General features: G+C 45.3%; 1 protein-coding gene across 10 annotated transcripts in view; it reads left to right on the forward strand.

Annotated features, from left to right (window-relative positions):
* Positions 1-12,556, forward strand: part of ncor2 (nuclear receptor corepressor 2) — a 79,646-nt gene that overhangs the window by 17,201 nt on the left and 49,889 nt on the right. For all 10 annotated transcript variants that reach the window (XM_070963606.1, XM_070963607.1, XM_070963612.1 and 7 more), the window contains exons 2-5: positions 112-307; positions 1,235-1,350; positions 6,424-6,601; positions 11,889-12,071. In XM_070963606.1, coding sequence (XP_070819707.1) covers positions 203-307; positions 1,235-1,350; positions 6,424-6,601; positions 11,889-12,071 — 582 coding nt within the window. In that variant the 5' untranslated portion in view covers positions 112-202. The remainder of the gene's footprint in view (positions 1-111; positions 308-1,234; positions 1,351-6,423; positions 6,602-11,888; positions 12,072-12,556) is intronic.

Genomic DNA, 12,556 nt, shown 5'->3' on the forward strand with positions numbered 1-12,556 from the left:
ATATTACATCATATTTGTTGCATTGTTTTCTGCAGGTATGAAGGTGTCCGAGGCCATTCCTCTGAGGCCGCTCAACTACAAAACTCATGTTTCTTCTTTTTTCCTCAACAGGTTGCTGGCTAAGAGAAACAGCCGATAATGCACGGCATCTGCTCTGGAGCCACACCCACTTCCTGTCTGTAGAGGAAGCGGCTGTGCCAGCATGTCCTCTCATCCCCAGTCTGTGCCGCCGGGCCGGAGGACTGTGGACACACGGCACCTGCCAAACCCCGCCACTCTGCCGCTGCAGCTGCAACGGGCACACACGGTAAGAGGCACACAGTGCGTTAAATGGCACCGCCTTGTCACCTGGTGGAGCCCGCACCATGTATTAAGGCTGAGTCCTTACCTCGGCGGCCCGGGTTCGACTCCAGCCTGGATGCTGCATGTCATCCCCACCTTTCCTGCCTCTCTCCAGCTGTCACTGTCTAAATAATGAAGCCAAAAAATGCCACCACCTGTAGCGCCTGAACTTTTTTCAGGTGAAACCCTTTGAGAGATTTCACTGCCTGCTTGGTGGATATTTAGTAAACAGAGCATTACTCTGAAGTACTGAAGAGGGCCTGACCCCAGGGGCCCCCACTGGTGTTTTTCCAACAGAAACATTCCCAGGTTACAATGTTGTGCACACAGTGCAGTTCCCTCATTAGATGTTTGAGTTGAAAATTCATGCTGTCATCGTGGAGTCACATTAAAGCCTTCCCCATTATTTCCACCCACATCTCCTAATTATCGAGATTATGTTCCTCGTATTGGGGACAAAGCTGTCTGTGCTTCAAAGAAGAGGCCTCTGACTGATGTAGAGGTTCATTGAGTGACCTCCAGAGTTCGCAGGGCTTTTTTGTTTTTGTATGGTGGGAGAATTGAAGGCTTACCCCCCAGGATCCCCACAGCTGCACCTGTAGTTAATCCCACCACTCCCTCTCATCATCACATTCAGGAGGAGATGAGGGTTGACGGGCTGTGTCCTGCAATCCCTGATTGGCAGAGGTGCAAGTTTACAGTAGGTGCATGGGTTGTCCCACTTGTGTGAGAGACAAATGGAAGCAGAGGGAGAAATGAGAGCTGGAAAGAAAAGGACTGGAAATGACACAAGAAAAAAGGCAGGGAATGTGAAAATGTAGTATTGTCTGAGTTTTGCATCATTCTGCACGATGTCTTCGTCCACGCTGACAACTTGTTGTTTGTGTTCCAGGAAGTGGGACTGGTTGACTACCACTCTCATCATGCCAGGGACTACAGCTCCCACCTGGCCCAGCCGCACCGCCGCCGGCCTTCCTTACTTTCAGAGTTTCAGCCTGGGAATGAAAGGTAGGTGCACCGCGCTTGTCAGGTCTGACATTGTTTCACATGGTAGTCAGTGTGTTCATTTGTGCAGTGCAAATGTAGGGTCAGGGTATGAAAAAGAAAAAAATAACTACATTTATCTTAAAGCTTCCTCTCTTAAATCATCCTCTGCTGAGGATTGTAGACGACATGATAATTTCAGTTTCACACATTTCCATGAACTAAATACATGCACTGTTAGTCAATGTAAGAACGGTATATCATTCACATTATTAGTATATTTTTTATTAAACCTTTATTTAATAAAGTCTCAGCTTGGCAGTGTTTTAAGCATCACATGTGCAAACATTAAAAGCACACAGAACAAAACCTGCAGCTGGCACTTCCTAATGGTTAAACTGCTGGTGTTGCGCCTTTAATGCATTTGTCCTTTTTGACACTAGGTGACTGAAGACCAAAGCATGCTCAATGGAAGCGTCATGCAGGCTGCATTTTCATGCAGTATTATTCTACTAAAGCCGCTGCCTGTTAACCCTCCCCCAGTGTAATCCTTATGTAATTGGCATCCGCAAGCCGTTCCTCTGTAATGTTGTGTTAAATGGCTCTGCGGGGCAATGGAGCTTGCAGAGTTTTGCCATCTTCAATAGACCAACAGTAAGTCAGGCAAAGCATTGTATGTATAGTACTTTCCCTCTGGAGGCTCAGGTCTTGTACCTACCAAAGTTGTTTATTATTTATATAGTCATGCTTTTTTCAGGATGAGTTTTGATGAGTGCTAATGAATAATTTATGTGCATGCCATGAATTTTGCATGATGCACAGAGGATTAGAGGATAAGTCACAAGAATTTTTTTCTCCTCAGTTGATTGTCATGCCAGATTTTCTTGCATATGTTAAACACCCAAGAAGTACAAAATTGAATTTTCAAGAGGTTTATTTTTTTACTAGAAATCAGCTGTGAAATAATTTGTGCACCTTTTAGCCGACAGCAGACAGCAGATGGTAGAGTGACTCTGCAGCAGCGTGTGGCCGTTGCGTGTTGTGTCGGCGTCTTTAACCATCAGTCAGATGGGATTATGGTCTCTGATGTAAAGCACAGAGCCGCGCCGGGCCTGTTTAACAGTTAGCTTAGCCTGACCCACAATGTGGGAACCCTGGCTCATTGCTTGATACAGAAATAAACACCACTCTGTTCGAGTGCTACCCACCAGCCTCTGATTTGCTGACACCCTTCATTCAATCACTGGTGCTTTGGCAGTTGCTCTCAGTCTGTGTGATGCCCGTTTCTGCAAGACAGATGCCCTGTGCAACTTCTGCAGTGGGGCAGTGAGGTTGTTTTTCAGCAGATAAAAAAATATCCACCGTATCGAAAAAGGAGAGCAGCCGTTAGCCCACGTTTCTTTGTGGAGACAGTGAAATAAACCGCTGGTCTGCTGGCAGGCGTCTGTGGGTGGGAGTCGGTTGAATATATCGGGCCTTCAGCATTCCTTTAGAGAGCTTAGAATCCAATCTGAAGCCCTCATTCTGTGTTCTCATTCAGACTCTGAATAGCGTAATTCTGGCCTTGGCAATCCTTCAATCTATTCTCCTCTCAGATGTGTACTTGTCTTTTCATAAGTCTCAGTAATTCTGCACACCATGTCTCCATTTGTGGCGAGCTCAGGGTTGTAGCGCTAACACGGCCTCAGAAACTGCTTTCCTATAAGCACGGTGTTATCTTCTTCTCTGTATGATCTGAGTATCCGTCGTCTCCTCTTAAATTGACTTGGACTGAGGACAAGGTGAAAATGTGCTATTTAGTTAATGCTCAAAATTTGCCCTAATTACAGGTCAGAAAACCACTACAGTATAATCACTGGTGAGCCACTGTGCTAGTTGTTTGTTTCATCCTCCTCTTTACTCCAGGCAATATCTCAGTCACTCCGCCTCTTCCCATCTGTCTGAGATCACCCAGGCTACTCGAGAAAGGGAGAGAATACATTTTACAGCGAGCATAACAAGACAGAGAAACCACTTAACAGGCTTTCTTTCCCGGCCAGAACAGAGAGCGGAGTACAAGCAGATCTGGTGCAATAATGCAAAATGAGTTTGTACAATAGCTGTGATTACTCTTGTCATTTATCTGTAAACTAGTAGCAGCGGTAATCTGAGGCTTCTGTTCAGCTCTTGGTATAAGCATGTGAGCATGATCAAGGTCAAATATTTGCATACGTGTGCTCTTTTATTATATCATGTTACTAGAAGTGTGGTTTAATCTGTGTATTATTGTTTATTTATTGCATGTTTACCGACATGGTTATAGTCTTTCCACCCACAGTATGCTTTTCATTCATGATTATTATGTCAAAAGGAAAACATTTGAATTCTGAAGAGCATTTTAGATCATCAGTGCTGGATTATGATGCATCGGACAATCGATTGCTTTTCCCTTAACTGTATAAGACAGATTTTAGAAGGCAACTTTCATTTATTTCTGTATTGGGCGATTAGTGGTCGTAAATATCCCCGTCTCTCGTTGTTTTGGCCTTTTTGAGTGATTCAGCTTTTGTTCGCGGTACGAACAGAAACGTTGAGGGCTTGAGCCCATTTTGTGAGCTTCTGGACTCCACCCATTGTCCCTCCTCTTATGTCCACTTTTCAGTTTCATTCATCCCAGCTGTGGTGCAGTTAGCCTGGCTTCTCTGTGAGCCGTCCCTGTGCGGTGCACAGCTGGGGAGCAGCGAGGAGGCTGGCAGCCGCACAAACGCCGTCCTGCTTTCACAATAACAGGCTGCTATCTGCACACATGATCTCTGTTCTTGTCCTAATGGGGCCCAAACCAGTAAGAAAGTAATGGAGCTCTTGTGGGGATGTTGTGTTGTGCCCCCCCCCACCCCTCATCCTCCAGACAAATCCTCCCCAGGGATCAGATTATTCTGCACGCTCACAAGAGGGACAGGGAGAAAGAAAGAGGGAGAGAGACGGGGAGAGGAGAGGGAGAGGGGGAGGTGGGCTGGAGCTTGATGATGTGATTATGTAAGTGCCAACCCTCTATGGAGATGAGGAAGTGTGCGACTGAATGAGTGAGAAAAATGTGTTGGGGGGGGGGGGGGGGTAGTCACACACCATCTGGGTGTTAATTTTGGCCCCCTGTTTTTCGAGGCACTATTTAGGCAATCAAACATTCACAATCCATTTCATTTTCAGAAACACCTTTTAACAGATCTGTCCCTGTGTTTCATCAGGACATATCAGTCCTGTAGAAACCTCTGGAGTCTGAGGATGGTCTCCATCGTTACACCCCCTCCACCCCTCCAACACCCCGCGAGGCAGAGACAGGCTCCATGCTCTTTGGCACATAAAGAAACCGCACACTAGGCCATTGTGGGCCTGGACCAGCAATTATGGTTGTGTTTTCCCTCTTCTCTTCAGAAGCCACTTCCATTTTGACACTGGCAGCAAAGTTACTGACTTTCTAGCATCTGCCTCCAGGGCAGACTTGAGAAAACCGTTACCTCAGAAAGAACAGAGAGCCATTTACAAGTGGGCTAATAAAATCCCCCAGATGTAAGTCGCTAGCGCAGTTAACATTCGGAAGCTGTCATTTGACTACACGCGCTTTCTCCTGTCGCTTCTTTACCCCCCCGCACCATACACATGGCATATCATGACCAGATCACATTACAATATGGTGCTTCCCCCTCCTCCAGCGGCTCTTAGTGTAATTGTTAGCATTCCTGGCCCTCCAGATCAGTTCTCGTGTAGGGGTACAGTACAGGGAGTGCCATAGCTCCCATTGCAAACCTAAACAAAGCTCTTTTCTGCCTTGGTGTGTGTGGCCATCCACTGCAGAGCAATGCCTGCAAAACCCCACAGAGGAGCTGCTCTACCATATGCTGCCGTATTTAAAACCATTAGATGGTAGTGTTTCAGTGAGTCACCGTTTCCAATGTTCTTGCTTCCCTTTCTTTCCACTTTCCACCACTGAGTGACCCGTCGCATGTTCCCATTTTGCAGAAAAAATGCTCTTCAGTGATTACTTTATGATGATTCTGTTTGAACCAAATCAAGCCAGCTGGCGTCTGTGTGTGCCTTGAGCACAACAGTAAAGATTCAGGTCAGCCTGATCTGGGCCTGTAACTGTCATCTTGTGCTTTTGTACAAATGTGTCTCTGCATGGTTGAATGTAGTCGCTGTAAATGAGACTTGATTAGGCCTTCGTGTTTAAACAAAACCAGCATCAAGCCTGGCCCGTCGCTCAGAAGATCAATATTGTCTCAACTGAATGCAATGTACTCTGCTTCCATGCTAACTTTGGCGTGTTAGCATGCCTGAAGCTAGCATGTTAAAACACATGTTAACTAATGAATTTTAACATGCTGATATATACCATGCTAATGTTAGCCATCTTAGAATTAGAGATCTAGTGTGTAGCCAGTGGAATAAAGTATTCATAAGCATGTTTTCATTACTGTTTAATCACCTGAAAATAAGAATCATTGTGGACGCAGGTCCACTATGACAGAGTCTGCCTGTTGCACTGCCATGTTTCTACTGTAGCCCCAACGGGCAAACCAGACACTGGCTGTAGAGAGCGCCTTTCATGTCTCATTTAGCCGCCATCGTAGGTTCTTCTGCACACTTGGAAAGAGAGGGGTGAATAAAGGGGAATTCAGGTGGTGGCAGTCTGCAACCTCACCACTAGATGTCACTAAAACCTGCCCGCTGGATCTTTAAAGCTGTAATTAAAGTGCAGCTGGTATTCGTGGAAATGTGTTCCGTAGTTCTCGAGGTTTCCTGACCTGAATGTCGTGTTGCTAGTCGAAAAGTCCTCAGTTGCAATTCAGTTGAGACCAAAGTGTTGGACTGAAGGACTTGGAGAGTCATCCACAATGCTAGTGTGGCTAAAAGCCAGTATATCAAAGAAAATGCTGGTCTTGAATCAAGTATTTCTACCGTGTGATTTTCTTTCATCAGCTGTTACATCAGAAACTGTCAGAGCTGAACAGGGCTTGTTATCACAAGGCCTGTAGTAACAACAGCTGCCTGTGGCTTTTTTTATCAGTATCTTTCCATAATTTTCTCTAATCTGCTGCTTTTGTATTGTTTCTGTCACAGAGGACAAGAGCAGCATATCCGCTATGAGCACATCTACCTGCAAGACCCCGGCAGCCAGTCAGAGGTGGAGTATACAGAGATCAAACGGCCTCGATTAGAGATGGGACCGGAGTCTCTGATGAGGCCTTCATCCCATCGGCCGCCATTGCCTCTGGGAGGGGCTGAGGACATGGCTAAGGTCAGTAGTCTTCATGACAGCTTGGAGTGTATTAGAAGATGGTCAACAAGCAAATGACAGATAATTAGTACAAGTATTATATTATAGAGGGCCGAACACATGCCAGTATTGTGGGAGATCACTGCTAGTAGCCTTCAGTTGCACAATCACAAGAAGATTGTAGAAATTATGATCCCTAATATATTTGCAGCGAGCACTTTTTTCTCAAATACTGAAGTCTTTTGTTTTCTGCCGGCGTCCTTCAGAGACACAAAGGATATTATTAGACACACCACACCAGAAGTCGTAGAAGGAGCTTCGGCGGTGTAGGAGATGGAGCTCTGTGAACAGCAGTGGGAAGACGAAGGGAGTTGTGAAACCACAATTAATAAATAATAGAGCTGACCTAGATTTCAAAAGACTGAGGATGAAACTATGTGAACTGCACATCAATACGACTTGCTTGCAGTGTTGAGCTGTGATGGGGAGGCGTTCCTGACATTACACAGAGCGCTTCAAAGTGCCAGGGGAGGCAGACAGCCGAGGAATGGTAAATAGATACACCAATAACAGAGGGCACAGGAAAAAAAACATTGACTCCTAAGCAAGCAGGGAAATATTCAGGAATGCCAGCAATTCCCCTCTGAGCACAGAGCGCCGTAAAGCTGTTATATAAGTCACGTCAGATGCAATCACTGCGTGGAACAAGTGCACCAAATGATAGTGGGGATATGAGGGGAGATACAGACGAAAATGAGGCAAAGGGCAAGCGTAGGGAGACTCAGATAAAGGGGAAAAGGCAACGGGAGGAGTAAGAGACAAAGACCAACCAGAACAGAGGGAGTAGGGCAGTAGTATCAGACAGAGCTGATGAGTGTACGATGACTCACATGGACGCTGGATCAGAAAGACAAAAGCAGCATTTTGCTCCCGTCGGCCATTGTGCAGTTGTCCTTCAAACAGAAAACAAGGTTTAAAATCACACCAGAAGAAGAGACTCCGTCTTCACCGAGCGCTCTCAGAGGTTTTCCGTGCATGTCAAACTCGCCATTTATGGCTCAGAGATCGAGCCGTTTTATTGGTGATATTTATACCGTTGTGGAAATCCACATGTGACAAAGCTGACTAACCCTCCATTCAGACCAAAACAGGGACGCAGCTCAAACCACTGCCGGCGTTCTACCCGAGTGAGTCAGCGCAAATTAGCTGACCCTCCTTCAAGACTAGCCAATAAAAAGCCAGTACTGCCTTATCGCACATAAATTGGTATTGCTGTATAAGGCCTGTAATCCCGAACACATGACAGATTCACATACAGGAAACAGGTTATTTTTCAGTGTCCTGCTCAGTGCATATCTTCAGGGTCCTTATCAAAAATGTCATGTGTTAAAAAAGGCTGATGTGTAGTTATCATACATTTTAACTCTTAAATAGTATTTATTAATATCTGCTCAGCTACGAAGCGTTCGTGTGCAGCGTGTGGGAGAGCGTGAGGAAGCCAGCGTTTGGATAGAAAGACGATAATAAGTGTAACTGAAACTTGAGTGTGGACACTGATCGTAGGCATAACACCACCGGCTCCGTATCTGGACTGACGATGTTATGGGCTCAGGATGTTCAGCCATCAGGGACATTACATGCCAGTAGTCAACACACACTGGCTTCAACATGGCTGTGTACATCCAGGAAGTGAAAACAAGGATTCTGTCGAGTTTTGGAGTTTGAGCCTGTGAAGCACAGCGTTGTAGGTGGTGTTTGACTCTGTATTTCATTAGTTTACCTTCATTTGTCATAATAATGGACAGAATTTATGAACGTCATCTGTAGTTATAGCCCAAATCTCAACCTTGTTTAGACCGTAGAGCCCTACTGAGACCGGTTTCACTCTGAATTATTGTGTCATTTTCTCTTCTTTAAATGATTCCCCTTTCAGAGTGACATTCAGCTTTCAAACCTAAGGACCACAGTCACCTCAGTGTCAGTAGCTTTGAGCAGCGACCTGTTGTGTAATCTGCATAAGTAAGGGCTTGAGGTCCAAATGAGAGGGACTATTGTGAACTTAGACGCACATTCTGGTATGAAAACAGGATGTCCACGGCTTTATTCAACTTCTGTCTGGAATGCATACACTTAAGACTACGTGACTCAGTCCCACAGGCTGGTGCACCTTTATATAGACATGCTACAACAGCCAGAGGTGGTTTAAAAAGCCTGATGCATGCACAGCTGGAGGTAGCATGCAGTGCTATGCTCTAAATGTGACCGGGGTTATGGAGGGCATATAAGCTGTAAGCTGTGCTGGGCCGGGGGCTTAGCTATTGGCCTGTGACCTTTTCACACTCTGTCACAGGTGTAGTCACTGTTGATGTGATGCTATGCTGTTGACAAGATCAGAGGACAGTGTGGGGGCACAATACCAGAGGGAGAACACAACCGTTTCTGAAAACGGAGACCTCTTTTGTCTTGAAGGTTTTGTCGCGCCGTCAAGTCCCTCATGGTTTAACACAGTCTCTAAACATTTGCACACATTTTACTGTGAGCGCTGCATTTGCGACAGTAAAACAGGCAGAAATAAAAAGAAGTGTTGAGCATGTGACGCTCCCAGTCAGTGACGACACGTCATGTAATGATATCTGGTTTTACATCACCAGGCCTTTGTCCCCTGTGAGGGCTCTCTGGTGTAATTTGCCCTCATGAATGCTGTTTTAGACACAGTCAAGTCATCCTAGCAACTGCTTTCCCGTTTGTGACTAACTGGCTTCAGCAAACTTGGGCTTGTTCATCTAGGACAGCCCCTCAACATCCTCTGGCTCTGACATTTTCAATCACAGCAGGTCTGCAGGGCTATAATGCAGCCTGCCTAGTCCAGATTAGCCCACTTAGAAAACCTTCATTTCAGACGTTTAAAAATAACTGAGAACAAAGCCCAAGCAATCACACGCACAGTCCTTCACGGAGGCTGTATCTCCAGAACGCTCGCATACGTGCACAAAGTATGAGCACGCTAACAGTCAGGAAAGGCTAAATCCTCCCCCTGCAGAACAAGTGGGCCCTCATCTGTGTGCGTGTGCTGTTACATAAACAGGCCCATGTAACAGCAACTCCATTTCCACTCCTGCCTTGCATGTGAGCGGATTACTGGGAATTGGCTTAAAGCATGATCTACCAGACTTAGAAAAAAAGCATTTTTCTGCGTGTTTGGCTTTTCGAAGGCAGCACTCAGAGACATATGTGGACCACAGCAGAAGACACCTCATCAAACTGTCCTGGACATGTGGGGGGCAGGCTGATGATTTCCAGTTTCCAGTATTTGACTGGGATCTAACCAGCATGAGGTTCTGGACATATCATTCAGTGCTGGTACTGCTCTGGTGTAATATTTGAGGAGTATTAGCACATATATTAATACATTATCATTGTAATAGACTGGATTAACTGTTATCTCCAAGAAGAAACTGGTTAATTTTTAAAAGTTTTTAAAAGGGGAAACGTTTAGGTGAAATGAAATTAATGACCTGCTCGTCTCAGCTAGGGCTCAAATGTCTAGTCAGTTTGATTGATAGATAAGTAAGTGGTAACAATTTTTATAAAGAACCAATTTTTTGGGCAAAAAAATCACATTTTTTCCTGTTTTTTGTAGATTTGTGCATATTTATGCATATGCACATGACTTATGCATATTTCAAAGATCTTTGTGGAAATACAGGAAATTGCCAAACAGTTGTCGAATTGTTCGTGACAAACATGAAGCATGTGACTAAACGTCCGTTCATGCTTCCCTTCTGATGAAGAACTGCAGAGGAAGAAAACCTGAGATGTGATGTGATGAGTGTGTGGAGCGATGAGAACCTTCCTCAAACCTCAGATGAATTCATAACACAAACAGAAATCCATATTTACATTTTCCAACTTGATTTTGTTTGTTTGAGATTTAACTGGCGCTTTTTTAAAGCGACGTCATCTCGCCGTGCCCTCCTCCACCCGCCTGCAGTAATAGCTCCAACAACTGTTTATCCTGATGTGTCCAACTCCTGATGTTCACAATGACGGCCGCGGATGGAAACATCTTTATTTGCCAGTTTTCTGGAAATTCTGATGCAGCTGATTCCAAAGAAACTTGTGACGCTGTTTGAAGCATAAATAAAAACAGGATGCAGTTCAATAGCAAGTGTCCCTGAGTTCATGTGTTAATCTCCTTCATCCAATCATGTGTTCACAAAGTGGTGAACTCGCTCCATCCTCGCTCGTGATCGACTGAGCCTTTCCCGGATGCCCCTTTCATACCCAATCATGACACTCTCACCTGTTCACCTGTGGTCTGTTCCAAACAGGTGTTTTTGGAGCGTTCCACAACTTCACAATAAGCAGATATTTACAGAAATCAATGAAGCTGATGAGGAAAAACACCAAACATATTGACTTTGTGCTCTTTTCAGTTGAGTTAATGTTAAAAAGGATTCACAAATGATCACATTCTTTATGGTTTCTGGAGTCAGGGTTCAGTTGGTAGTCTATCACTGCACTGACGGAGGGTTTTTAGTATCAGTGTGTACTGCGAGTGTTTACGCTGATGTAGTGTCTTGTGCTCGGAGGATCGCTGGTTTGATCAATGGCTTCTCTCTGCTCTCTCATCAGTACAGCTGCTCAGTTGATGAGCCGCACTGTGCATTGTTTGACTGACAGACGCACACCATTTCCATTTTTCTGCCAGAAGACATGGCTATTAAGTGTCTCCTGAATTTGATCTACACACGCGTCCTTCCCGTCAGATTTTTGCTCTGCAGCCTAAAAACCGAGTGCTTCACATTTCAAACAGCGTCTGTTAAGCAGAGCCAGCTGCCACTGCTCTTGTGCATAATCCTGGCAAAGGAGGCTGTGACCTCTTTCATTAGTGTGGTCTAGTGACACTGAGACACTACACTGGCTTTCATTGCCCAGAGGACTTAATTACTGTCGTGTGTTACCTTCCCAAAGGACGCACAGGCTGTGTTTGGATGCTTTCTTGCAGAGTAACCTACAGACCTTGCATTTAGAGGAAGACTGCGATGAAAAGATGTGGAAATTTGCAAGTTCATTTCACTGTGATGGTCAAGCTGACAGGGTCAGGTTCTTCGCCCTGACCTGCCATCTCATTTATTTTATCCAAACATTGTATAGACTTATATTTAAGCATGAGCCGTCCTCACCCCCCCCCCCCCCTTTCAGATTTTAATGAAGCTATTGTTCGTCTTTTGCTCGAGTGAAAATACGAAGCACCATGAGGTTATAACATCTGACAGTCTCTCTCCTCTCTGCTGTCCTTCTGTAGGATCGTGGGAGTTCCATGGGGAAACTGGAGCCAATCTCCCCTGTGAGCCCAGTCCACATGGACCCTGACTTGGACCTGGTGCCGGCTCGCTTCTCCAAGGAGGAGCTGATCCAGAACATGGACCGTGTGGACAGGGAGATCACCATGGTGGAGCAGCAGATCTGCAAGCTTCGCAAGAAACAGGTGAGCACACCTTTGCATCGGGTCATAACTTTGGGATTAGAGGCTGAAGACTGATGCTGACTTAAGTTTTCCTGCTTAGCTCTTCTCCATAGAGACGTTCTGCTGGTCCTGGTCTGAATGCCTCCGGCCTTTGAATCGACTCACATCTCTTAGATGTCATGTGTTGTTTTTGTGTGCGTGCATGTGAGAGTGTTTGCAGCAGAAAGGCCTTTGCACACCACATTACAAAATACATGTTTGTCTTGCCGCTGAAAAGAAGACAAATAATGAGTTGTACCCGATGGTGTTTACATTCTTACATTCACTTTGTGATAAGAACCCAAACAGCCTCCCTACGTTGTAAAATAGACGCTTTGCAATCTAGGAACTGAAGTCCTGCTCAGCATGCAGCTTAATGTGACCCACATTGTGAGAAGCGTTTGTAGAGATGGCTTTGTCATTATTTTGTGCTCACCTGTAAGAAGAGCTGATGTGTGGCAGCCAAC

This window comes from Chaetodon trifascialis, chromosome 6, assembly GCF_039877785.1.
Source record: "Chaetodon trifascialis isolate fChaTrf1 chromosome 6, fChaTrf1.hap1, whole genome shotgun sequence".
Classification (NCBI taxonomy): domain Eukaryota; kingdom Metazoa; phylum Chordata; class Actinopteri; order Chaetodontiformes; family Chaetodontidae; genus Chaetodon; species Chaetodon trifascialis.